Source organism: Myxocyprinus asiaticus, chromosome 4 (genome assembly GCF_019703515.2).
Source record: "Myxocyprinus asiaticus isolate MX2 ecotype Aquarium Trade chromosome 4, UBuf_Myxa_2, whole genome shotgun sequence".
NCBI classification, from domain to species: domain Eukaryota; kingdom Metazoa; phylum Chordata; class Actinopteri; order Cypriniformes; family Catostomidae; genus Myxocyprinus; species Myxocyprinus asiaticus.
The window spans coordinates 60,516,333-60,542,500 of NC_059347.1; the positions used below are offsets into that span (position 1 = coordinate 60,516,333).

Genomic DNA, 26,168 nt, shown 5'->3' on the forward strand with positions numbered 1-26,168 from the left:
AAAATAGTTCCACTCAGGACCTTCAGGACAAAAATGTCCCCATTGAAACCCAATAAAAATGCAATATTTGATCCCAGTGCCATTAAAGCATAAAATCATGAATTCTATGATATTATGCTTTCATTCTGGAGCCCTGGCTTCAAAATTAAAATGTTTTATATTTTCCACCAGGTGGCGCCATTTTTCTCATGTTTAGCCTATGGAGCAAATACATGCTTTTCCCCTATTCTCTGTTTGCTGTATTATAGAGCACTGCAGGCCAATTGAACAAATGATGCAGATAAAATTGTGTGTGTGTGTGTGTGTGTTGGTATGGATGTCAGAGTGTGTGTTGTATGTGTGTATTGAGAAATGTGTGTGTGTGTGTGTGTGTAAAAAATAACAGGTGGCATTATGTAAACAAATTGGCATTTAAAGGGTTAAAATCCTGAAAATTGATGAATATTAAATGAATATTTGGTAGTTATGATCAGGACAGATGTTGGTTAAAAAAAAATGGAAAATAATATTAATATATAATATTATTATGGCAGTTTTTTGACACGGACATTTTTGTAATCTAAGGTCCTCTGAGTAACTTTTTTAAATTGACGCACAAGGGTTAAAACAGAATAACTGAAAACTATGAATGCAAGCATCTCAAAATATATAAAAATACTTAAACTTATATCAAATATGTAACCCATCAATGAAAATCAATCATATGGGCACCTTATTCCATGCCCTCTTGTGTGCATTCTGTGTAAGTGCGCTCTGGTTCTGCTGACCCACGTGGGATAATGGCTCTTTCCAAATATGGATTCTAATACTCTCTAGACATCCAATGAGGATCATCTAACACATCTCTTATGGATAGTGTTTCAGTGAATGGATCCCAGAGGAACCGTCACTATAGAGATGCCATTAGCGATTAGACATCATAGCTTGTCATGGCACTCTGAGGAATATTTCAGGATTTGTAGCTGGGCGCCGCCGACAGATCAGTGTCCAGTGTAAAACTCTCTTTAATTTACCCTGCCACTCAAACTTTACCTAAGTTGTGTTGAGAAATATGTATGAGGAGCAACGATTAGCCCTATTTATAACAGGAAACATGCCGATATACGCCGATATAGATCAGGAAAAATGTTCTGATTATCCATGCGTGAAAAAGGCATCAATCCCAAGCCTCTTTCAGTTGACCTGAGAGAGAAAACTGACCATAGAAGAAGACATTTCACACTAATACACTCTCTAGTACCCCTTGTGGCATTGTTGAACATTATAGAAGTCAGAAGTCTCACAGGCACAGTAACTAAATTAAAATGGCTAAATTATGGGGCCTGGGTAGCTCAGTGGTAAAGACGCTGACTACCACCCCTGGAGTTGCGAGTTCGAATCCCAGGGCGTGCTGAGTGACTCCAGCCAGGTCTCCTAAGCAACCAAATTGGCCCAATTGCTAGGGAGGTTAGAGTCACATGGGGTAACCTCCTTGTGATCGCTATAATGTGGTTCACTCTCGGTGGATGCCGTGGAGAATAGCGTGAAGCCTCCACACGCACTAGGTCTCCATGGTAACGCGCTCAACAAGCTACGTGATAAGAAGCGCGGATTGATGGTCTCGACGTGGAGGCAAATGAGATTCGTCCTCCGCCACCCGGATTGAGGCGAGTCACTACGCCATCACGAGGACTTAGAGCGCATTGGGAATTGGGCATTCCAAATTGGGGAGAAAAGGGGAAACATTTGTTAAAATAAATAAATAAATGGCTAAATTATAATTACATGACTACATTATGACTTACAGTATGTGTTTGCAGGTGCAAAACATAATTTCTTTGTTTCTTTTGATTTAAGGAAAATAAGACCAGGACATTTTCTTGAAGGTTTCATGAGAATCACTCATATAAGTGAAGTCCAGGGGGAAAATTAAGTGCTTCAAAAGGGCAGAACACATTACAGAATCAGGTCTTTACTCAGTATCAGGATGATTGTAATCAGAAGGCCAAAATAAAAACAAAAGCGTCTGACATCATCCACAAGTGATGCCCACTGGTTTTAACCAACTATTATTTTATAACACACACACTGCCTCTCTCTCTCTCTCTCTAATAAAAGCTTGTTTGTCAATGCACGCGGCTTCCTCTTATAATTCAGTATTAACATCAAAATCATTATGAGACACACAGAGGAAGGAACAAACACTCAGCACACATGTCCTGCATTATAATGATGTGAGTGTGAACTCCCTGACATTCCAGAGCATTTCCTGCAGCATGCAACCAAACAGGCAACAAAGAACTGACATGCCACATCGGCTTTATCTACAGATGCAAGTATAGTAGCTAAAGCACGGGATAATTACTGCGGTTGTGTCCACTCAAAATGCAACGCCCACCGCTGTTAATTTCAGCCTGTAAATTGTTTGACTCTCAGAAACTGGAAGTGAATATTGGCAGAATTCTGTCAGGCCTTCACTTCCTCTAATGACCACTGGCAGACAGCAGCACAGCTCTAATGCACAGCTCATTAGAATGAATGGACACACACACACACACACACACACACGAACGCATGCACGCACGCACGCACGCGCGCTCTCGCTCTCTCTCTCTCATGTCATTCATGAGCATTTCCTGCCATCTTGTGTTTTGCAGCACAAAATCATTTTAGCACTTTCAGCTGAATCATGCAGTAGAGACTGTGGGAAATTGAAACAGATTTCATATTTTTCTTTTTAACTCACAGACCACCACAAATCTACATAAAATCTTTGGGCAATAGAAAAATAGCTATATTTGTACCAACAGTAACTGAGCCAATAAAATATTTACATTTAAAAGACTACAGTTGAAGTCAGAAGTTCACATACACCTTCGCCAAATACATTTAAACTCAGTTTTTCATAATTCCTGACATTTAATCGTAGAAAACATTCCCTGTCTTAGGTCAGTTAGGATCACTACTTTATTTTAAGAATGTGAAATGTCAGAATAATAGTAGAGAGAATGATTTATTTCAGCTTTTATTTCTTTCATCACATTCCCAGTGGGTCAGAAGTTTACATACACTTTGTTAGTATTTGGTAGCATTGCCTTTAAATTGTTTAACTTGGGTCAAATGTTTTGGGTATCCTTCCACAAGCTTCTCACAATAAGTTGCTGGAATTTTGGCCCATTCCTCCAGACAGAACTGGTGTAACTGAGTCAGGTTTGTAGGCCTCCTTGCTCGCACACACTTTTTCAGTTCTGCCCACAAATTTTCTAGCGGATTGAGGTCAGGGCTTTGTGATGGCCACTCCAGTACCTTGACTTTGTTGACCTTAAACCATTTTGCCACAACTTTGGAGGTATGCTTGGGGTCATTCGGAAGACCCATTTGTGACCGAGCTTTAACTTCCTGGCTGATATCTTGAGATGTCGCTTCAATATATCCACATAATTTTCCTTCCTCATGATGCCATCTATTTAGTGAAGTGCACCAGTCCCTCCTGTAGCAAAACACCCCCACAACATGATGCTGCCACCCCCATGCTTCACGGTTGGGATGGTGTTCTTCGGCTTGCAAGCCTTATCCTTTTTCCTCCAAACATAACGATGGTCATTATGACCAAACAGTTCAATTTTTGTTTCATCAGACCAGAGGACATTTCTCCAAAATGTAAGATCTTTGTCCCCATGTGCACTTGCAAACTGTAGTCTGGCTTTTTTATGGCGGTTTTGGAGCAGTGGCTTCTTCCTTGCTGAGCAGCCTTTCAGGTTATGTTGATATAGAACTCATTTTACTGTGGATATAGATACTTGTCCACCTGTTACCTCCAGCATCGTCACAAGGTCCTTTGCTGTTGTTCTGGGATTGATTTGCACTTTTCGCACCAAACTATATTAATCTCTAGGAGACAGAATGCGTCTCCTTCCTGAGCGGTATGATGGCTGCGTGGTCCCATGGTGTTTATACTTGCGTACTATCGTTTGTACAGATGAACGTGGTACTTTCAGGCATTTGGAAATTGCTCCCAAGGATGACCCAGACTTGTGGAGGTCCACAATTATTATCTGAGGTCTTGGCTGATTTCTTTTGATTTTCCCATGATGTCAAACAAAGAGGCACTGAGTTTGAAGGTAGGCCTTAAAATATATCCACAGGTACACCTTCAATTCAGGACACCTCCTATCAGAAGCTAATTGGTTAATTGTCTAAAGGCTTGACATCATTTTCTAGAATTTTCCAAGCTGCTTAAAAGGCACAGTTAACTTAGTGTATGTAAACTTCTGACCCACTGGAATTGTGATATAGTCAATTAAAAGTGAAACAATCTGTCTGTAAACAATTGTTGGAAAAATTATTCATGTCATGCACAAAGTAGATGTCCTAAACGACTTGCCAAAACTATAGTATGCTCATATGAAATCTGTAGAGTGGTTAAAAAATTAGTTTTAATGACATAAACCGAAGTGTATGTAAACTTCTGACTTCAACTGTACATCATAATACTGAATTTAATACAAGAAGAAATTATATATTATACAATTTAAATTTTATTGCAAAACGCAATTACAAGTATCTATAATTCATTTCGTACTAGTTGAAATTCCAATTTCAAATATCTACTAAAAACAATATTTTTTATATCAATAATTACATTGTTACTGGTGCAAATGTCCATTCCTGATATCAACAATTTAATTACAAACAGTGAAAATGCTCATTTTTTTATATCTGTAACTTGGTTTTCACTAATGCCAGTGTTTATAACTGTAATGCGACTGTAACTAGTAAGAAAGCTTTATAAGATCCCACTAATTACCCTCCAGTTTATTGATATCTGAAATTTATTTCCAGATATCTGAATGACTAAATCTGACATGTTGAAATACATTAGGGTCTCCGCTCCTTTTGGCGTTGATAATGGAGTACGACAGGGGGGATTACTCTCACCAGCCCTCTTTAATGTGTACATGAATGACCTGTCTGAACAACTAACAGGCTGCAAAACTGTCTGTATGATTGGTAACACCCTAATGACTCATCTTATGTATGCCAATGATATGGCTATTTTTTCTCCGAGTAGTGCTGGTTTTCAGCAGCTGCTGAATATATGTTCTGATTATGATGTCAAACATGATGTGCAATACAAAAGGGGATAAGGACCTCAATTTTCCAGATTTGTCAGGGCAAGTACTATATGTTTGTAATAAAAACAAAATATCTGAGGCACTTCATTACCGATCAAATGTATGATGACGATGATATGTATAGGCAGTGTCGTATGTTATATGCTCAAGCTAATATTTTGGCAAGAAAATTTGACGTGTTCAGATCATGTTAAGATAAGTCTCTTTAGAGCATATCGCACTCCTCTCTACACTGCTCCCTTGTGGCTAAGTTTAAAAAGGCGAGCCAACGCAAGCTTCAGGTCGCCTATAATGACTGTATGCAGATCTTGCTTAAAAAAACCTAGGTGGTGTAGTGCAAGAGACTTGTTTTGTAATGCAAGAGTCAACACTTTCCAGTCGACCGGATGATTCTCAGAACGCCATTATTATGCTGCTGTAAAATCCTAGGCTTTGATTCTGAAGTAAACTGCTGCAACACATATTTCTTTGCCTAATCGCCAATTGTGGATGTCGCATTCTATGAATGAAGAACATATACATGCATGGTTAATCCAGATACAATGAAACATTATTAGAGGTTAAAGTACTTTTCTCAGCTGATAGGATGCATTAATACAGATTTGATGCTGCCGGGTTTTGACTGGGAAATAGATCTGTAATTAAAATGATGCTTGTTGTGAGTTCTATGCTGATAAATCTCCACACAGGGAAAAATGTAATTGCTTATTTTGGGGTTGTTTATTTCAGACCAGATTGCTTGTTTCTCTTGTGAGATCTGGCTACACTGCAACTGGCATTTCACCCACCCCTTAGCACAGAGTACTGTCATTTTAAAAAGAACGTTATTAACCGTTATTTTATTTCGTTCTAACCGGTTACCATTTGTAAAGGTGGCTGCAGAACTTCCGAACCGGAATGGAATTTTTTTTTTTGTGCTCAGAACGAACCGAAATGAAAAATAATTATGAATTATGACAGATAATTGATATCAGTAATTATGTTTTTCACTAGTTGAAATTCCATTTTTGATATCAAGAATGTACATTTTACTGGTATAAAGAGTATAATGTGAAAGGCTGAGCGCTCGACCGTGCATGAGACGGGACGGCACGTGATAAACGAAGTATTCCCGAGCCTTTCTCACATATCGGATGCTTTTATCTACAATGATGTACAGTGCACCTGTTGCACAGGTTAAAAAGTCTTGATCTAGGAGAAAGTGGCGATTACTTGTAACAACAGCCAACTATAGTTTAATCACTACACCTGTACTAATTAAAAGACATAAGTGTGATGGAATAAATAACGCATCTTGAAAACCATTGGCGGACATTTTTGCTTGAGCTTGGCATCTTTTTTGGGGGGGGGGGGGGGGTCCCCTTTTTCACCCAATTTGGAATGCCCAATTCCCAATGTGCTTTTTAAGTCCTCGTGGTGGCGTAGTGATTCGCCTCAGTCCGGGTGGCGGAGGATGAATCCCAGCTGCCTCCGCGTCTGAGACCGTCAACCCGTGCATCTCATCACGTGGCTTGTTGAGTGCGTTGCCACGGAGACATAACGCATGTGGAGGCTTCACGCTATTCTCCACAGCATCCGCGCTCAGCTCACCACATGCCCCACCGAGAACGAACCACATTATAGCGACCACGAGGAGGTTACCCCATGTGACTCTACCCTCCCTAGCAACCGGGCCAATTTGGTTGCTTAGGAGACCTGACTAGAGTCACTCAGCACACCCTGGGATTCGAACTAGCGAACTTCAGGGGTGATAGCCAGCATCTTTACCACTGAGCTACCCAGGCCCCCCAAGCTTGGCATCTTTTTTGGAAAGAAATTGGATTTGCAATTTCACAACTGAAGAAAGCTGAAGGTATGCACACATCTAATTTACCCTCAAAGTAATCATTCAGAGTGAAATTACTCTCATCAGTCTCATGAGAAATTACAATGACCTTGAGCTTTGATTGAACTGTGACACTTCATTGGACTGAGGAAAAACCCCTTGATTCAAAAGAGAACCACAAAAAATACATACCATATTAAAACTCACATCACTCCTAAACTGGAAAGCAATAATTAAGTATAACTTTCAAAACAGCACGGCTGATCTCAAAACAAACCAAAACTATTTCAGGTTAATAAAAAAAATTTTATGAGGCAAATACTGTCCTAACTGTTGTTAGGACAAAAATTGTATTTACATTGAAGGGAACTTGTATTGCATGTTGCGTTATTGCATCGCACCAGATTTGAACACAGTTTAAGACAGACACACACACACACACACACACACACACACACACACACAGTCTTACCGGATGTCTTCATCGGTGACAGTGAAGGCTTTACACAGTGGTTGCGAGGAGTTGAGCCAAATGGCGGGGTTTTTCTCCGCCGCTGTGGACGTCTGGCCGGTGATTGGAGCTGAACTCATGTGTAGTGCACTCGCGATCGCTGAAAGAAGTGTCTCGTCCGACGAGTCTGGACCGATACCTGCACAACCCAAGACATTAACAAGCTTTTATCACCAATAACCACAACCAATTGAAGTGAGACTGACAGAGCCAACGAGAGTCTTACTTTGTAAACCTTTGGGCAGCTCCATAGTCCTGAGCACTTCCTCCGTCACATCTGAAGATCTCAAACCCTTCAAACGCTTCTCCCAGAAGAGCTACACAAACACAGATGAAAACACAAAACAATCTGTCAACATCTGGGACCATTCAGTACAATTCCAACTTCCAACCTCGTGTGGTTCCAAAGCTGTTTGCTGTTATTTTATTAATGGAACTGCAGGTTCTTTTCCAAATGACAGATTAGTGACCACGACTGTCAAGCTACAAAATGGACAATCAAAGTAGTGCCCTATATTTCAGTATATTTATACATGCAATAGATTTCAATATATTTTATAATATCTACAATAGATTTAAGGAACAGACTGAAATCTTGAAAATCTACATTCAAATATGACGTGTTGATGCGTCGCAACAGGTTTGACATCAAGGTCTAAATGACTGGATCTGTTGGATTTGTTTCTCACGCAAAGCTACGTATTACATGACTTCAAAGCGGGGGTCTCCTGCTGATCCCCTTGCGAGGGACCATCCTCCAAAATAAACAAAGGCAGTGACATATTTTTATGTGTAAAGACCCATTTACACTGTGTGAAAAAAATAGAGTGATATTCTAAAGACACTGGGCTCTATTTGCGTGAATGGTATGCACAACAACCGTGCGCTATGTGTCTTGTACAATTTTCGAGAGTAATAATTCTAAGCGCAATTTTCGTGCCAGCGCAAGTGGAGTGTTTGCGCTATCTGTGGGTGTATGCGCGCAAACTGTGGGAGTGTTGTATGTTAATGAAGTGGCGCAATTTGCTATTTTCCTGAGAAATAAGTAATTGCACAAAGACGCTTTAAAAGCACGTCTGTTTTCAGCACAAAGTCTAAACTCAGCTCCTGCATTTGCAGTTTGGAGATTATAAAAAAAGTTCAAAAAGTTGATAAAGTTCATGTACAAAAAATATTGTGGAACATCAAATTATGTCTCTGACAATTGCCGTTTTATGAAACAAAAATGTATGAGTTTTGTGTTAATTATATATAGGCGATAGTTTATTTTTCAATTATTATTATTATGTTTAGGTTTACAAATTGTATTTATAATATGCATTTATTGTCGTAGAATGATTTTTAAGTCACTGCAAAAGGGGCCGGTGGAAGAAGTTGGTGAGGGTAAAATGTTTGGATTTGGTATGATTTTTATGTCCACTTCATTATTTTGTTTATATTTTTGTTTCGATTAAAGTGTCATTTGAATTAAGAAATATTTTTTGGTTTCATTTTTTCGTGTTTCATTTAATGAATTACATTTGTCAAAATCGACCGGTAGAAGTGAAGTGTGTGCTGATACAATCACTATTAATACTAGCCATGATTTGTGTGTCAGTAAATGAAAATTATTAATAATACTTACATTCTAGGGGGCCTGGGTAGCTCAGCGAGTATTGACGCTGACTATCACCCCTGGAGTCATGAGTTCGAATCCAAGGTGTGCTGAGTGACTCCAGCCAGGCTTCCTAAGCAACCAAATTGGCCCAGTTGCTAAGGAGGGTAGAGTCACATGGGGTAACCTCCTCGTGGTCGTGATTAGTGGTTCTCGCTCTCAATGGGGCGTGTGGTAAGTTGTGCGTAGATCGCGGAGAGTAGCATGAGCCTCCACATGCTGTGAGTCTCCGCGGTGTCATGCACAACGAGTCACGTGATAAGATGCGTGGATTGACGGTCTCAGAAGCGGAGGCAACTGAGACTTGTCCTCCACCACCCGGATTGAGGCGAGTAACCACGCCACCACGAGGACCTACTAAGTAGTGGGAATTGAGCATTCCAAATTGGGGAGAAAAGGGGATGATAAAAAAAAATGCAAATAATAATAATAATAATAATAATACTTACATTCTCTATAATTTAACGGAACGTCTATTCAAATCCTGACAAGAATCACATTTTCTATGCGTATAAAAGGAGCGTGTCACTGTCATAGAAATATTTCTACTCTTCTCATTCATTGTGTACAGTCCATTTACACTAACAACTTCTTATGAATGTGTTGTCTTTGTTTATATTGCTGGTGCTTGACAGGGAATGGACTATATAATAGGACGCAGACGGTGCAATAACCGGAGAAGAACCTCAGAATTAAATTGCACTTGACCCAGCCCATTAGCGCTTTGCTCGTGAAATTTCACCAAACCCACTTGCAGTGCTGGGTAATAACGGATAACACGCAATCTGGATTATATAAGAAATCAGGTTACAGAAATCAAGTACTTGTAATTAGATTACATTACATTTTAAAATACTCGTAATCGGACAACAGTTACTTTTTTATAGATTACATGATTACATATTAACAAGGCAATGACAGTAAATTGTTAACAATTTATTGATCATCCTAATCATTCTCTTCTTTCAATCTTTTACATTTTTCATTCTAAATCAGCACATTGCTGATATACGTTCTGTAAGTCCTCGAGGGTTGTGTGCGTTGCACTCAGAACTGATCCTCGCTACCAGCCAGCCAGGTGAAGATGGAGTGGTCTACCTCAACATTTAACCACTGGATCTATAGAGATAATTTCATTTTTTAGAATGAAATTGCACCAATGGTGTGCAGCTCACACATTGAACTTAACCGCTTCAAAGGATCTAGTGAATGCCATCTACAAGGGTCCTGCCCGCAGGGTACACAATAGTTCAATTGCAAAATGTGTAGCAATATGAAACAAATCCCATCGCTCTACTGTTGCTGCTGATGCGGTTGATTCCACTGCATGAAACTTGACACAATTTGTCCTTGTGTGACTCGGTGATACTCTGCTGTTTTAAAATATACTGCTCTTTTAGAACATTCTAGTTGTTCAAAAGATAATATCTTGCAACTCAGCTTTGCAACAGGTGATGGACTATCAGTAAGCAGTAAGGGTTAAAAGTGTTTCAGTGTTTTTAGGTGAACGTTTTGACCTAGCAACGTCATTGCTGTTGATTTTATGGTCATTAATGCTCTTAATGTTGCTATTGTTTTATGCACTTAAAATGAACATGATGTCTCAGTGTTTTGAATTATAAACTTTGGCTATGTACTGTCATTGCTGCTAGATGTAATGTTTATTTAATTCGTGTAATGTTCAAGATGTCATAAGGAGCTATTTTTGTTAGTAATAAAGAATGGAATACACTTTCTTCCTCTTTGCACTTTTACGTTAAAATGATTATCCTACTCAAATGCATGTGACATAAAATAAAGTAGAATTAGGTTGAAAGTAATCCAAATGTAATCCAAAAGTAATCATATTACAAAAAATAATCTACAAGATTACTCTACTGATTACATTTTTTTTGCCATGTAATTTGTCATCAGTACCGGATTACAATTCACAAGTAATCCGCCCTGCACTGCCCACTTGCGCCTAGACTCAGCGCATGCTTGCACGAAAACATTAAAACTTCATGGCCATGCCCACTGACTTTGCAAGAATGACTTAAAGCATAACGCTGCGCTTAGCGATCTTACAATAGGGCCCATTACGTTGTTTGCAAAATTAAATAATTGGAATTTATACTGTCATTGTCCTAAAGCAAAAACAAATTATTATCTGAAAAATACTTTTTTTAACACAGTTTTTTCTCTGAAATTTTCTGTGCACGCCCTAGCACCCCCTTGCGGTCCCCTGGGGGTCCCGGACACTAGTTTGAAAACCCCTGCTTTAGAGGAACGGGAATAAAAAAATGTTGTCCTTTTTGGAGCTTGACAGTCGGTGTCACTATGAACTGGTTTTGTATGAAATACAGTAGAGTGCACAAACAGCATATGGGTTTGGAACAACATGAGGGTGAGTAAATAAGGAAATAAAAAAGAAATAATTTTGGGTGAACCATTCCTTCATGTACTTGTAGCAATATATGCTCAAGGCATTAACATTTTTCTCTAATTGGCCATTTTTCAGAATCGCAATTATGGCTGAGATGATGCTATAATGAATGTAAAAGGTCAAATCTTCCCGTGGGTCATTGTGCTATTTCTGCATAGATCACCATCACTGATATCAGCTGCTGAGTCTCTGTAACGCCCCTCAGTCCTGTCTGTATGTGACTGTTTCCTCCAAACTAATCACCATAACAGTCACATTACATAACAGAAAGAGTTAATGCGGCACTAAAGATCTGATCACAGAACATTTATGTACACTAGAGCTGAGAGAGATGACTAAAAATTCTCTCAATATTTTTCATACGTTTGACAATATTCAATATCTCATTCAATTTCATGTTTTACAATAAATGCACACAAGGAAGAATTATATTTGATCTATTTGATTTACATGCACCAATATAAGAGAACGTAATATTTACCCAGGGGGGTGATTTTTTTATTTCAACTTTTTTTCTTTTTGTTATATGAAGTTCCTTTTGACACTGAATTGGAAACTTTTTAACTGGCCTTCATTTATTTTTGCTACTTTTCTAAAAGAGCCCAAAGTTGAAAAAAAAACACCCACATATTTTTACTAAAACATTGTTTTAACATATGCACAATCCCACATGAACATTTCTGAGCCATGATGCAAACGCAATGTTGAATCAGAGTTTTGAATCAATTCATTGAAATTTACAGTTTCACACGGAAACTAATTTAAAACTTCTATTAAATCATCTTTGTTTTAATGCTCATATACTCAAGGAAGCATTGTGAAACTAGTCTAATAACACTCTTTAGGAAACTTAATAGCCAAATAAATAATGCATTACAATAATCGCCACGTTCACAATACTGCTTCATTTTATATCACCAGAAAAGTCATTGCAAGTCTATTGTGACTACTTGATTTGAACTTGAATGCTTTTGAAGTGTTTAGCTTGATCAGTGTACCAGGCCATCTTCTACACACTGAAGTAGATCATTTAAAGAAGCGGAGCATTTACTATCAGCTGTTACTGAACGAACTACAGTGTTTGCCCACGGGAGATATAAACAGCAAGAGTCTAAAGCACAAGCCATAACAGCAGCTCATAAAGAGAGCGGGATTTATTGAACTGTAGACTTAAATAGAGCTCGTCCAGGACTGTCATGGGGCTTGTACAAGTAAATCCACCCTCTGCTACACTAAAACAGTCCAATATTTAAGAGCGACTAAAAACGCAAGGTCTACAGCAGAGATCCTCAACTGGTTGGTTCTGTTAAAACAATGTTTTAAATGTTAAAAACAATTCCAACAGTGCCAGTCCTCTAATCTGATTGGACATAGTCAAACCAAAAATCATCGCTCAGCAACACATAGTGGTTAATCTTTGATACTTTTGAATACTTCATTACACGTTTGGCTGCAGTTTTCAAGTGAAACGTCCAGCAGGGGGCGCCAAAAGCGAGTGAAATGGTGTCGTAATCAGACGAGGTTTTTAAGGTGAATATTACATGCTGGTTTAAATGAGTAAAACGTACCTCCCTAACCTAAAACTTTACCTAAATCAAACCAATAGTGTACTAAAACCAAATGTGACATGAAAAGCACATTTTCTGAAGCAACCACGTCATTTCGTGTCACTGACTACGACGCTCTCGTCTCACGTGTCAGCTTGCGTGTTTGGCTGAACTTTGTCTTCCGAGTTCAAAGTCCAACACTATCAGGTGAGCTATCGCGCAAGCTAATCACATTGGAATAAGTGTATAAATATAGGTGAGTCTGTAATGCAAGTGCTAAAATGTATAATTTTTTTTAAATGATGCATTGTAGTAAAAGTGTTTCGATATCATATTATAACGGTGTGTGAGTGATAAAATAAGTGCAAAAAAGAAGTGTTTATGAAGTCATAATCATCTGTTGTAGTCTTGATTTGTGTGAAAGTGAATAAAACGCACAATTGTTGTAGCGCCTCTAGTGTTCACTTCACCAGGAAACTGCGAGGAAACGTAGAACGCGGCACGTAAAAGTCAGTTAGCAAAAATGTAGTTATGGTAACGTTCATTCTAGGCTGCAATATTAACAACTTTGTAGATCTGTTGTATAAAAACAATATCACACACACACTAAGATTTCAGCCTTCCATATTCTGGCATCTTTACAATCTGATTCCACAAACAGATGGCATTATTACCCAACGGATCATAAAATATTAAAAGCAACACAGGTTAAAAGTATTAATCACATTCCTATTAAATAAGACAGCATTTGATTTTTGTTTCATGAAGACACAGAGAAGGACATGTCTAGGTTATATTTTTTTGCATAAAGAAAACGAAGCCCCGTGTTTCCATGCATTCAACATAGCGTACTGCTGCTGCCGAAATATGAGCGCCGCTGCTGAAATTTCACGAGAAGCGAAAAATAGGGTCGGCGAAAATGTAATGATAATCACAAGTTCAGCGCTTTATTCTCAAATGCAACGTGACATTTTCTTGGTGCGACTGAAGTCTGTTTTTTTGCGGCAATTTGCGGCTCTGCTCTGTATTTCTGGAGCGCACGCATCGTGCACGGGCTTCCCTCGATATTGCGGCGCAGACTACAAAACTGATGCAACCCATTTGAATTTTAGTGAGAATTTTCTAGTTTAAGGCACTATAGAGAAATCAAACCTCTAGTAGACAGCCCCGACATGCTAAACAGCACTGAGGAGGAAAAGAGCAACACTGTGCTACGTGCCAAAATAAACAAGAATTTATCACGATTTTACAGAAGAAACAGTTACTGTGATATTTTGACAAAACTGTTATAGTTTCATATTAAATAATCTATTAGAAAGAATCTATTAGACCTCATTTTTATTACAACTGTGGCAGTTGTAGTTAAAGTTTCTACATTGAGATTTTATTGCAAAAGTAGAAAAAAAATATTTTAACATAAAAAATGTGCTTTTCCCAATATACATTGTTCCAGTGCAGCTTTACAGAACATCAGTGTCTCAAAAACATGAATAACCAACACTCCTGAAAACATAGTAAACAATTTGATATTTGACTCTTTATAGCTTGGTATTATTTCAAATTCCACAGCGTAGTCCCGTAATTTGTATTTATTTATTTATTTATTTATTTATTTTTGCATGTTTATTAGGTGCTACTATTTACAAATCAAAAATGGAAATGAAAAATGCACACAGCAGTCACGCTCGGGTCTCAGGAGGATAATGTTTCTAAGGTCGTTTTAAGCTATTCCTCCACTGATGTGCATAAATACGGGTGCGGCGTTACGCTCATGGACGTGCACACAACAGCACCGCAGCTGGGGAATCACTGAAGCCTCTTTTTGGACCATTACGATATTTTGCATTGAAAAAAATTTTCATGACAATTATGCACCCCCAAATTCTCATTACTGTAATATGGTCTTTTTTTTTATTTCTATTACTTGTAAAATTATGATGAATTTTTCAAATAATAGAGCATTTGTTTTACTGCCTTAATGCCGATTTTATAAATGACAATTGAATTGAAATTTGTATCCTAATACGGTAAAAAAAAAAAAAAAAAAAAAAAAGTACTTTATAATAATGAGAAATAGGTCGAGGTCTGTTCTTTAAAAAAAGCACAAATGGAAGTTTCATTGAGACACTTACAATGGAAGTCAATGGGGCCAATTTTTAGAGGGTTTAAAGACAGAAATGTGAATCTTATAATTTTATAAAAACAATTACATTAATCCTTCTGTTAAAACTCGTGTATTATTTGTGCTGTAAGTTGATTAAATCATTTTTACAGTCATTTTAAGGTTTTAGGGTTTTTGACATTACATCGCCATGGCAACGAAGTTGTAAAATTGGCTATATCTTTACACGGATGTGGTTAGAGAGTGATTTTATCAAACTTAAATCATGTTAACACACATATTGTTTATGTCTTGTGTCTATACTTTTGAAAAAGTGAGTTTTTTAATGTTCAAAATTTGGCCCCATTGACTTCCATTGTAAGTGCCTCACTGTTTTTGTGGTAATCAACATTATGCCACAAATGTTTCGACTGAGCTGAACTTGCACTGAACACAAAATATTCCTTTACAGGAACAGTTCACCCAAAATAAAATTCTGTCATTATCTGAAAGCTGCCAATAAATGCAATCTACAAGCATGACAGGGAACATTCAAATATGCATATTATGCATCATCAATTCAATAGTGGTTCACTATGAAAGTAGCTCGCTTTCAAACCCGTGCATTGCATTGATGCAATTCTTGTTGCACTCTAATCTCTGTCTTCACTCGTACTTTTGATGCAGTTGAAACTTTGTAATGCAGCACTTTTTGTGTTACTGTCTCCTTAATGTTGCATCCTTCCTCATTTGGATAAAAGCATCTGCTAAATGAATAAATGGAAATTGATGCAAAAATAGATTGAATCTCAGTGGTAAATTATTGCATACATTTGCTTCAAGTAAATAATCAGGAAACTAAAGGTTTCACTCCACACCTTCTGTCTGTCTGTGTACACTGATGTCTCCCCAAATCATCAGCACATTGCTGCTGTATGAGTGTCAAATGAGACATAACTGAGACATAAAGGCTCCTGCAGTGACCGCTAGTGGTGAATGCAAGATGCAGCATGAAGTCGTGTTGTTCTGATCTGAGGTCAGTGTTTGAATCTCACCTGTCGAGGTTGTTCTGTGGCTTTCTGCAGGTCTGTTTTCACTTTGTTGTTTGGATGATTGACCACTTTAGTGACAGGCTGCTTGAAGATGGATGCAGTTTGTCTGATGGGGAGAGCTGTGTTCAGATCCAGCTTCCCCTGTGAAGAGCAAAAGAGAGAGATTTAATTTTATTGTATTTTATATATGCAATTATAATTTTTGTTTACAAAACTGGCACCTCATTTTACTATCATTTCATTTTCTGTGTATGCAAAGCAATCCCAATAAAACACTTTGAAACTGAAAAATGTATATTGAGAGAATTGGGAATCCAGAGATAACAGACCCACGGTACAGTGATGATATCAGATGGCAGTAGCATGGTCCCTTTATATATAACATGATACTAAGTGATTACTATATTCATATACCATGTTAAGATATGGCAATGTATAACATCAGTAAGGGCACATACTGTACATTTGCACCAATATAATGTAAATCACTTGACACAGTTTAATCCACAGTACGCACTTCTCAACATCTATTTAAAGATTTGGAAAAGGGAAAATATACAGTGTGTATCCTCTCTGGGTGCCTTGTTTCTCTATTTTAAGTGCACCTGAAACAACATTTGACCATATTTTTTGGATAGTTTATAAACTTCCACTTAGAAAGGGCAAATCTGCTGCAGTACAAAGAGCCATTACGATGAGTTAAGTTGCTTTGGTAACATTGGGTTAAACTGTTCTCATTATATGAAATACTGTTCTTTTTAATAAACATGTCATTTTGTACACCTCATCATTGTTTGCACTCCCACTTCCTTTTGACCTACTTGTCAACTGTGACAATATACACTGATGAGCCAAAACATTATGACCACTCACAGGTGAAGCAAATAACGTTGATCATCTCCTAACAAGGCCACATGTCAAGGTTAAGGTCAAGGTAGATGAGATGGTAAGCGAACAATCAGTTCTCATAGTCAACGTGTTGGATGCAGGAGAAATAGGCAGAGGTAAAGACCTGAGCGAATTTGACAAGAGCCACACGACGGGTCAAAGCATTTCTGAAATGGCAAGGCTTGCGGGGTGCTCCCGGACTGCAGTGTTGAGTACCTACCGACAGTGGTCCGAGGAGAGACAAACCATAAACCGGCGACAGGTGTTGGATGCCCAAAGCTCATCGACAATGGGCTCAAGGGCAATGAAGGCTATCCCGTCTGGTCCGAACCGACAGAAAATGGAATGATGGTTAAGGGAGGTATGTGCCAGAACACACAGTGCATCACACCCTGCTGCATATGGGGCTGCGTAGCCGCAGACCGGTCAGAGTGCCAATGATGACCCCTGTACATCGAAGGCGCCTATAATGGACACGCGAGCGTCGGAACTGGACCTTGGAGAGTGGAAGAAGGTCACCTGTTCCAATGAGTCCCGTTTTCTTTTTTTACATCATGTTGACGGCTGTGTCCTTTGTGCGCCGTTTGCGGAAGTGATGGCACTAGGATGCACTGTGGGAAGACGACAAGCCGGTGGAGGCAGTGTGATGCTCAGGGCAATGTTCTGCTGGGAAACCCTGGGTCCTGCCATTCATGTGGATGTCAATTTGACACGTGCCACCTACCTAAACTTCATTACACTGTGTACGCTGTGTACCTTAGGCTGTTTTCTTCAAAATGAGCTGTTTTTTACTTGTCTGTGAGCTTGCTTGGGTGAATAATCCAGTGTTATATCTTAGATGTCCAGAACAAATTATGCAGCCCAGCAGGAAAAGCATGATAAACAAATCATCAGAAAGATATGTAATTGATTACAGTGTAATGAAACAGAGCTACACGGGTCAATTATGAACACGGCTTAATCATAGCAGCACGAGGGCAGAGCAGGTGCGGTAATTCGAGGACTGGTCTCAACCGAACAGACTACTTTAAATGCGCTTGTGAACCAGTGAGATGCACGGTTGGGATCGTGATACCTGTTTGAATGCGGTACAGAACTGTCTGTTGCATAACTCTAATGTCTCAGTGATGAAAGGCATTTGTAAGGATTTTATGCTAAAATGGCATACCCAAAAGTAAGAGCTTCTAATTAAAAAAAAAAAATGTGCAAAGAGGGTGAATTGCATGGTATCAATTTTTATAAAATCTTTCAAAATTTGAAGAAAATACATTTTGATCACTCTCAGAGACTCTCACGATACAACACTGCTGACAAAGCACAAATAACATGAGCTCTAACAATAAACGTTTCAGTTATTATTCATGTTTGGCATTTTACCTCTTAGACAGTAAATATGGACGGACATCAAATTAACTTTGGTGTTGTTCTCCAACATGTCAACTATACCAGGAAACAAAAACGTATATGATAGTGTAAAACAATCCAAAGATATAGTATTTGGAACAATGGTTCTCAACGTGGACTTTAGTGTCCAAAAACATCTCCAAGCAGGTTTTATTGAACATTAAAACAGAATAACTAAAACAGAATAGAATTATTAATGCAAATATCTCCCAAAAATATAAAAAAAACTTAAACTTATATAAACTAAGTGCCAAAAATACATTTCAGCTCTCATGGGCACCTAATTCCATCATTTGATAAAATGTGCGTTGAGCGCCCTCTTGTGCGCAGTCTGTGTACGTGCGCTCTGGGTCTGTTTACCAGTGTTAGGTAACATAACTTTTAAAAGTAACTTGTTAGAATATTGGGTTACTCCTTAAAAAAGTAACTACATTAATTAAAAAGTTACTTTTTATGGAAAGCTTTTGCAATATTTTTGCACTACTTTTCTCACCGCCACTCTCTCTTCTGCTGTGCATTCAATACAAATACAAGAGATAATTAGAGATATTACAGTTCATGCTAGCTACTGTACAATACTCATATCAAAACAACATATTAAACAAACAGATATTTAGAAAGTCTACAATCAGTAGGTCTTCACATCATATATATATATATAATAAAGACTCAATAACTGGAATATGCATGATTTGTTTTTCCATCAACATGGCAGCTAACTTGAATAATGAAGAATAACCACAGTTTTACCTAAAGCAGCAAAGTCCAACAATTGAACCTGCATCATATATGTCATCATATGCGGTGCCCATCGACAATGCCAGAGTCAACTTGAGATGTTTTTCAGAAGTCAGGATAAAATTCAGTGGGGAATGCCAACCAAACATGTTTAAGGAATAAGTCTGATAAATAAATGAATATTTTTCACTCAAGTCGTCTCAGTGCACGCTTGTTTTGAGCTGATCCACGGTGCGTACTGCGGACAGCCTACTGTAAACGTGCATGTTGACACAACTTGAATGGAATCGTTATTAATATTACCAAAATGTCTTCAAAACTTTGTTTCACGAATCAAATTACTTGAACAAAAATGTCGAATAGTTTAAGAAATTAAGACATTTTGTCTGCGTACACAAACCATGTAGTATGTTGCTCAGAGTCACTGATCCAGAGTTAGCTTTTCTCATCCCATTCTCCCAGTTAAGGGGAGCTGTATCACAGAACAGTTCAGCTGCATAAGTCTGTGAACACATACTACAACTTCACTGAACATCTCTGGTAAGCCTCCCACTCTCTAGAACTACAATGCCCATCATGCGCACACATACTACGACTTCACTGAACATCTGTGGTAAGCCTCCCACTCTCTAGAACTACAATGCCCATCATGCGCACACATACTACGACTTCACTGAACATCTCTGGTAAGCCTCCCACTCTCTAGAACTACAATGCCCATCATGCACACACATACTACGACTTCACTGAACATCTGTGGTAAGCCTCCCACTCTCTAGAACTACAATACCCATCATGCACACACATACTACGACTTCACTGAACATCTCTGGTAAGCCTCCCACTCTCTAGAACTACAATGCCCATCATGCACTCGTTTGCACCCTTTAACTCTTGATTTATCACAATACAGGGAACGGAGAGGTGTACCAAAGCAACACGTTATTTTAAAAAATAACTCAGATATTATGGTCTAAAATAAAAAATAATCGCATTACTTTACTCGTTATTTGAAAAAGTAATCTGATTACGTAACGCACATTACTTTTAACGCGTTACCCCAAACACTGCTGTTCACCACATGTGGGACACAGGGTGTGTCCAAATATGGAATCTAAACACTCTCTAGACAGCGGAGGACAATCTGATACATCTATGACATAAAGGATCGTGTTTCAGTGAATCAATCCCAGAGAAACCGTCGATATCCTCAATATTCTCAGCGAGTCCACTGTTTTTCGCTAGGTGGGTGGAAATTCCGGTTGGCTAGCGGAAGTGCGATTGGTTGGCATTTTGTGTGTAGTGTCTGCTTGCTTGTGTGTCATGCGGTTAGATTCTTGCTTTTTAAATGTTGTAAGATGTCTTTAAAATTTCCCGGACAATGTGTGCAGTTAATAGTTATCCTAATAATCAAGTGAAACTAAAGTTTGATCTAAAACAGCAATGTTATGATCAGAAACCATTCACGAAGCATAGCGCTCCTGTTCCAGATGCTGCTTCTTCCATCGGCTGCCTACAGAAGGATTGACTTTGCAAACAGATGTTCCTAAAGCTTGGAATAATTTGTTTGTGTGCTCTTTTCAGTTTATTGGTAAGAAGTCAACAGCGAGGATTACTTATATTATCCACCATTATGGTCCGGCTACAATAGACATCCAGAAAGACAGCGCAGTGAATTACTTAAAAGATAGCATTATTGTGCTAACAGGTGTGTGTACATGAGCTGAAAGTTCATAAGATATTTTGGGGAGTTTGTTCATTTCTATTCAACGTTGGCCTTTGTGAATGCTTCACGTGTTTTGAAATGGCATTATTACAGAGTATAAAAAGGAATGGTGTTTTTCCTGAACTGTCTGTGAGTAGTGATGATGATTTCAACTGTTTTCATGCTGTGATGCTCAATGAATAAATTCTGCAGTGGAAGACCATAATTATTAGTTGAGACACGTGTAGGTCCTCGTGGTGGCGCGGTTACTCACCTCAATCCGGGTGGCGGAGGACAAGTCTCAGTTGCCTCCATTTCTGAGACTGTCAATGATTGCGGTGTGAATGCAATAAGATGAATGCATCTTATCACGTGGCTTGTTGTGCATGACACCGCGGAGACTCACAGCATGTGGAGGCACATGCTATTCTCCGCGGCATCCACGTACAACTCACCACGTGCCCCACCGAAAGCGAGAACCACATTATAGCGACCACGAGGAGGTTACCCCATGTGACTCTACCCTCCCTAGCAACCGGGCCAATTTGGTTGCTTAGGAGACCTGGCTGGAGTCACTCAGCACACCCTGGATTCAAACTCGTGACTCCAGTGGTGGCAGTCAGGTGGCAGTTATTGAAACCTAATGGCAGTAGGGGTGGGCGATATATAATACAATGACATTCATCGCGCGTTCTAATTAAGCTTCTCATATTACATGCAGCTGTGTTTTAAGCGATTGTCGTGCACACTATATCTGAAGCATGAAAGTGCGTGTGAGTCCAGGCTTCACGGTTTTTACCTTAAAGCGCTATAGAGGAAGTCAAACATCACAAACGGCGAGAGAGCCTGACATTCTAACCAACACTGATGAGGAAAACAGCTAAAACTATGTGTCATGCATCAACAATAATGTGTCATCTGTCACGCAGATTATTTAAATTACACATCATCACCCTTAATAAAATTAAGTTCGAATGATGTTAGATATTAGAAAACAATCTGGACTTGTTTGCTTTCAGATATTCAAATATTCTCTGCAGTGATAACTTAAATCATTTAGAGCCAAATGAAGTGTTTATATATACATACACACACACACTGGTGGCCAAAAGTTTGGAATAATGTACAGATTTTGCTCTTATGGAAATAAATTGGTACTTTTATTCACCAAAGTGGCATTCAACTGATCACAATGTATAGTCAGGACATTAATAACGTGAATAATTACTGTTACAATTTGAATAAAGTGTTCAGAACGTCTTAAACTACTTCAAAGAATTCTCATCATAAAATCCTCCACGTGCAGCAATGACAGCTTTGCAGATCCTTGTTATTCTAGCTGTCAGTTTGTCCAGATACTCAAGTGACATTTCACCCCACACTTCCTGTAGCACTTGCCATAGATGTGTCTGTCTTGTCGGGCACTTCTCACGCACCTTACAGTCTAGCTGATCCCACAAAAGCTCAATGGGGTTAAGATCCATAACACTCTTTTCCAATTATCTGTTGTCCAATGTCTGTGTTTCTTTGCCCACTCGAACCTTTTCTTTTTGTTTTTCTGTTTCAAAAGTGGCTTTTTCTTTGCAATTCTTCCCATAAGGCCTGCACCCCTGAGTCTTCTCTTTACTGTTGTACATGAAACTGGTGTTGAGCGGGTAGAATTCAATGACGCTGTCAGCTGAGGACATGTGAGGCGTCTATTTCTCAAACTAGAGACTCTGATGTACTTATCCTCTTGTTTAGTTGTACATCTGGTCTTCCACATCTCTTTCTGTCCTTGTTAGAGTCAGTTGTCCTTTGTCTTTGAAGACTGTAGTGTACACCTTTGTATGAAATCTTCAGCATTTCAAGCATTGTATAGCCTTCATTCCTCAAAACAATGATTGACTGATGAGTTTCTAGAGAAAGCTGTTTCTTTTTTTGCCATTTTTGATCTAATATTGACCTTAAGACATGCCAGTCTATTGCACACTGTGGCAACTCAAAAACAAACACAAAGACAATGTTAAGCTTCAATTAATGAACCAAATATCTTTCAGCTGTGTTTGATATAACGGCAAGTGATTTTCTAGTATCAAATGATCAATTTAGCATGATTACTCAAGGATAAGGTGTTGGAGTGATGGCTGCTGTCTAGATTTGATCAAAAATGACTTTTTTCAAATAGTGATGGTGCTGTTTATTACATCAGTAATGTCCTGACTATACTTTGTGATCAGTTGAATGCCACTTTGGTGAATTAAAGTACCAATTTCCTTCTGAAACAGCAAAATCTGTACATTATTCCAAACGTTTGGCCGCCAGTGTATATTTACTTACAGATTATTTCCTTTGTTGCATTGTTTTCAGAAGATGTCAAGTTTCTTGTGGAAAGTTTAGAATAAAAATAATACTACTACTCAACATCAGACTGAAATGTGGCGTAATGTGAAATTAAGCATTACGGTAAGGTTGATTTAAACCAAATGTAGGGTTTTTTTTTTTTACTCAATGTTTGTCAAGTTCCAAATAAAGAGATAATTACACAAGGAAGTCGTTTTCATTTATAAAGTACTTAAATAAATTACTAGATTATTCACAAATAGGCATTACAATATGATTATTTAATATATAAACCATTTTTTATGGATTTTTTTTAACAAACATTTATTATATCGTGATATATATCATTATTGTGTTGTAAAATGATTCATATCGTGATATAAGATTTTGGTCATATCACCCACCCCTAAATGGCAGAGTTGATTAATGACAAAAAGTGCAAACGGGGTCTTTGTAGCATGTAAACTAGAAATCCACCAGCACAACTGTATAGTATGCTTTGCCCTGATTTACCCCTGAACTAGTTGGTCGCTTTACATGTCATTCAGACGGTCTCTTCCTGTAAAACTGGGTGGTTCTGGGTAGGAATTAGATGCAAAGGGAATCTGAATTTATGGCAATTGTTATGACAAAGCTTCAAGTCAACGTTCACGGGGTGTAGTCCACAAGTGGGTCAGAGGGCGGGGTGCACTGAAAGCCGCGTGGGCACACCTCTATAACGACTACAGAGACACAGAGCAGCTCTACGCCATCATAAACACATCATATTACAGGATCAGAACTAAAAGACAACCGTTCATCAACTCAAAGTTAATTTTTGACTATTAAAAGGTTAGTTCAGCCAAAAATGAAAATTCGGTCATCTTTTACTCACTTTCATGTTGTTCCAAAACCAAATTACTTACTTTTTTCAGTAGAACACAAAAGGAGACGTTTGTCAGAATGTTGGTCTCAGTCACCATTCACTTTCATTGTTTGGAAAAAAAAAAGATGCAGTGAAAGTAAATGGTGACTGAGGCTGTCAGTCCCTAACATTCTGAACATTTCCTTTTGTGTTCTATGAAGAAAGAATTTTCATTTCTAAATGATCTGTCCCTTTAAGAGTATATATATATATATATATATATATATATATATATATATATATATATATATATATATGATAAGAGATCTTTGACTTTGCTGAACTACTCCTGAATGCTTTTGCACGTGAACGTTAAGACTCTATCAGCTGCGACTGCCGGGCAAAATGCGTTGTGAACTGCACAGACATGCAGAGAACACGTGAACATGTTAAACACCCACACACGAACATGCTCAAACACACGTCTCACACAATAAAGGCAAATGCACTTCCTGTACGTCCTCTCCGTTTGATCGAATGTGGGCAATACTCAACGTTCTTTATGGACAGATGTCAACAGAGCGCAAACAATCAGTTTAACCTGATTTTCATGGCACAATCTCTGTGTATATGAAGGGAAGGAGGCGATATGAAATGTGTTATTTGCACTAAACATGTAAAGTTTAATCTGCACAAATATTAATATCACACAGAGCTCATGTGCGGAGCATGTACAGTTACACATTCTTTACATACTGTCTTGTACATGTCAGCATTCTACAACGTGTTTTTCTGCTGCCATACACGATATACTCTCATAAATACACCCTCAAGAATCTACACACACACACACACACACACATTTAAACTCATCAAGAGCCAAGTGAAAGTAAAATCTGTGTTGCTTTCAGCACCTTTGTCATGTTGAGGTTGTCGCTGCGCAGTCTCTGTTTGTTCTTCTGCATTTTGCCGGGCATCATTTTGCCCGTGCGAAAGTCGAAACATCCCAGATCCACAGAGTTTCCAAGGTAACGGGACAACTGTGGCTTACTCCTGAACTTCTTTCCTGTAGGACTGAACGAGAACACATACAAACACAAACATGAGAATCTGTCAACATGAATAAATAATCAACATTTTTCTATTTTAAACGATAATTTAATAAAACAGTCCAGCATGTTTTGTATTTTTCCTGCATTCATGAATGAATAAAATCAAGAAAAATAATAAAATATGCAAACATGTTACAATAAGACCATGAACTCTGAAGTTTATTATATTTAATATGCTCTGTAGGACTGGAGGTGCCATGAACAATTAAAATAAAGGAACCAATTGTCAATTTAATAAATTAAAGTAGTTAAACCTCTTTTCAAACTGACAAATAAATAGGCATTTTTTTTTTACCTTTTGTGGGTCAATGACGTGACGTTAATTTTTTTGTCCATATCTATTAATTTATTCAAAAATACTTTCAAATGAAAAACACAAAACAATGACTTGAATACAGCTCTGCTATAATCAACATGCTTACAATTACTGAGTTCAGAGTCATTTTTATATTTTTCCTGAGGCTGAAAGTCAAAAATGTCACGTGGTGTAACCGTCCAGATACAGTAAAAAAAAAAACATTTACAGTCTCATTAAAAGCTGGAATTCTTGAAAAAAAGAAAAGCTGACATGAGTAGTTTGCAATAATCTTTTGTTATAATTTCTTTAAAAAAAATAAACAAACAAACATTATATATATATATATATATATATATTTGTTTATTTTACAAACAAACAAATATAGGTGTGTGTATATATATATATATTTGTTTGTTTATTTTACAAACAAACAAATATAGGTGTGTATATATATATATTTGTTTATTTTACAAACAAACATAGGTGTGTGTATATATATATTTGTTTGTTTATTTTACAAACAAATTTAGTTGTGTGTGTGTGTATATATATATATATATATATTTGTTTATTTTACAAACAAATTTAGTTGTGTGTGTGTGTATATATATATATATATATATATATA

General features: G+C 38.0%; 1 protein-coding gene across 2 annotated transcripts in view; it reads right to left on the minus strand.

The window, feature by feature from the left end:
* LOC127440044 (methyl-CpG-binding domain protein 2-like) overlaps positions 1 to 26,168 on the minus strand; it is a 55,694-nt gene that overhangs the window by 11,337 nt on the left and 18,189 nt on the right. For both annotated transcript variants that reach the window (XM_051696423.1, XM_051696422.1), the window contains exons 2-5: positions 25,045 to 25,204; positions 16,233 to 16,370; positions 7,677 to 7,767; positions 7,412 to 7,589 (exon numbers count right to left, since the gene is read on the minus strand). In XM_051696423.1, coding sequence (XP_051552383.1) covers positions 7,412 to 7,589; positions 7,677 to 7,767; positions 16,233 to 16,370; positions 25,045 to 25,204 — 567 coding nt within the window. The remainder of the gene's footprint in view (positions 1 to 7,411; positions 7,590 to 7,676; positions 7,768 to 16,232; positions 16,371 to 25,044; positions 25,205 to 26,168) is intronic.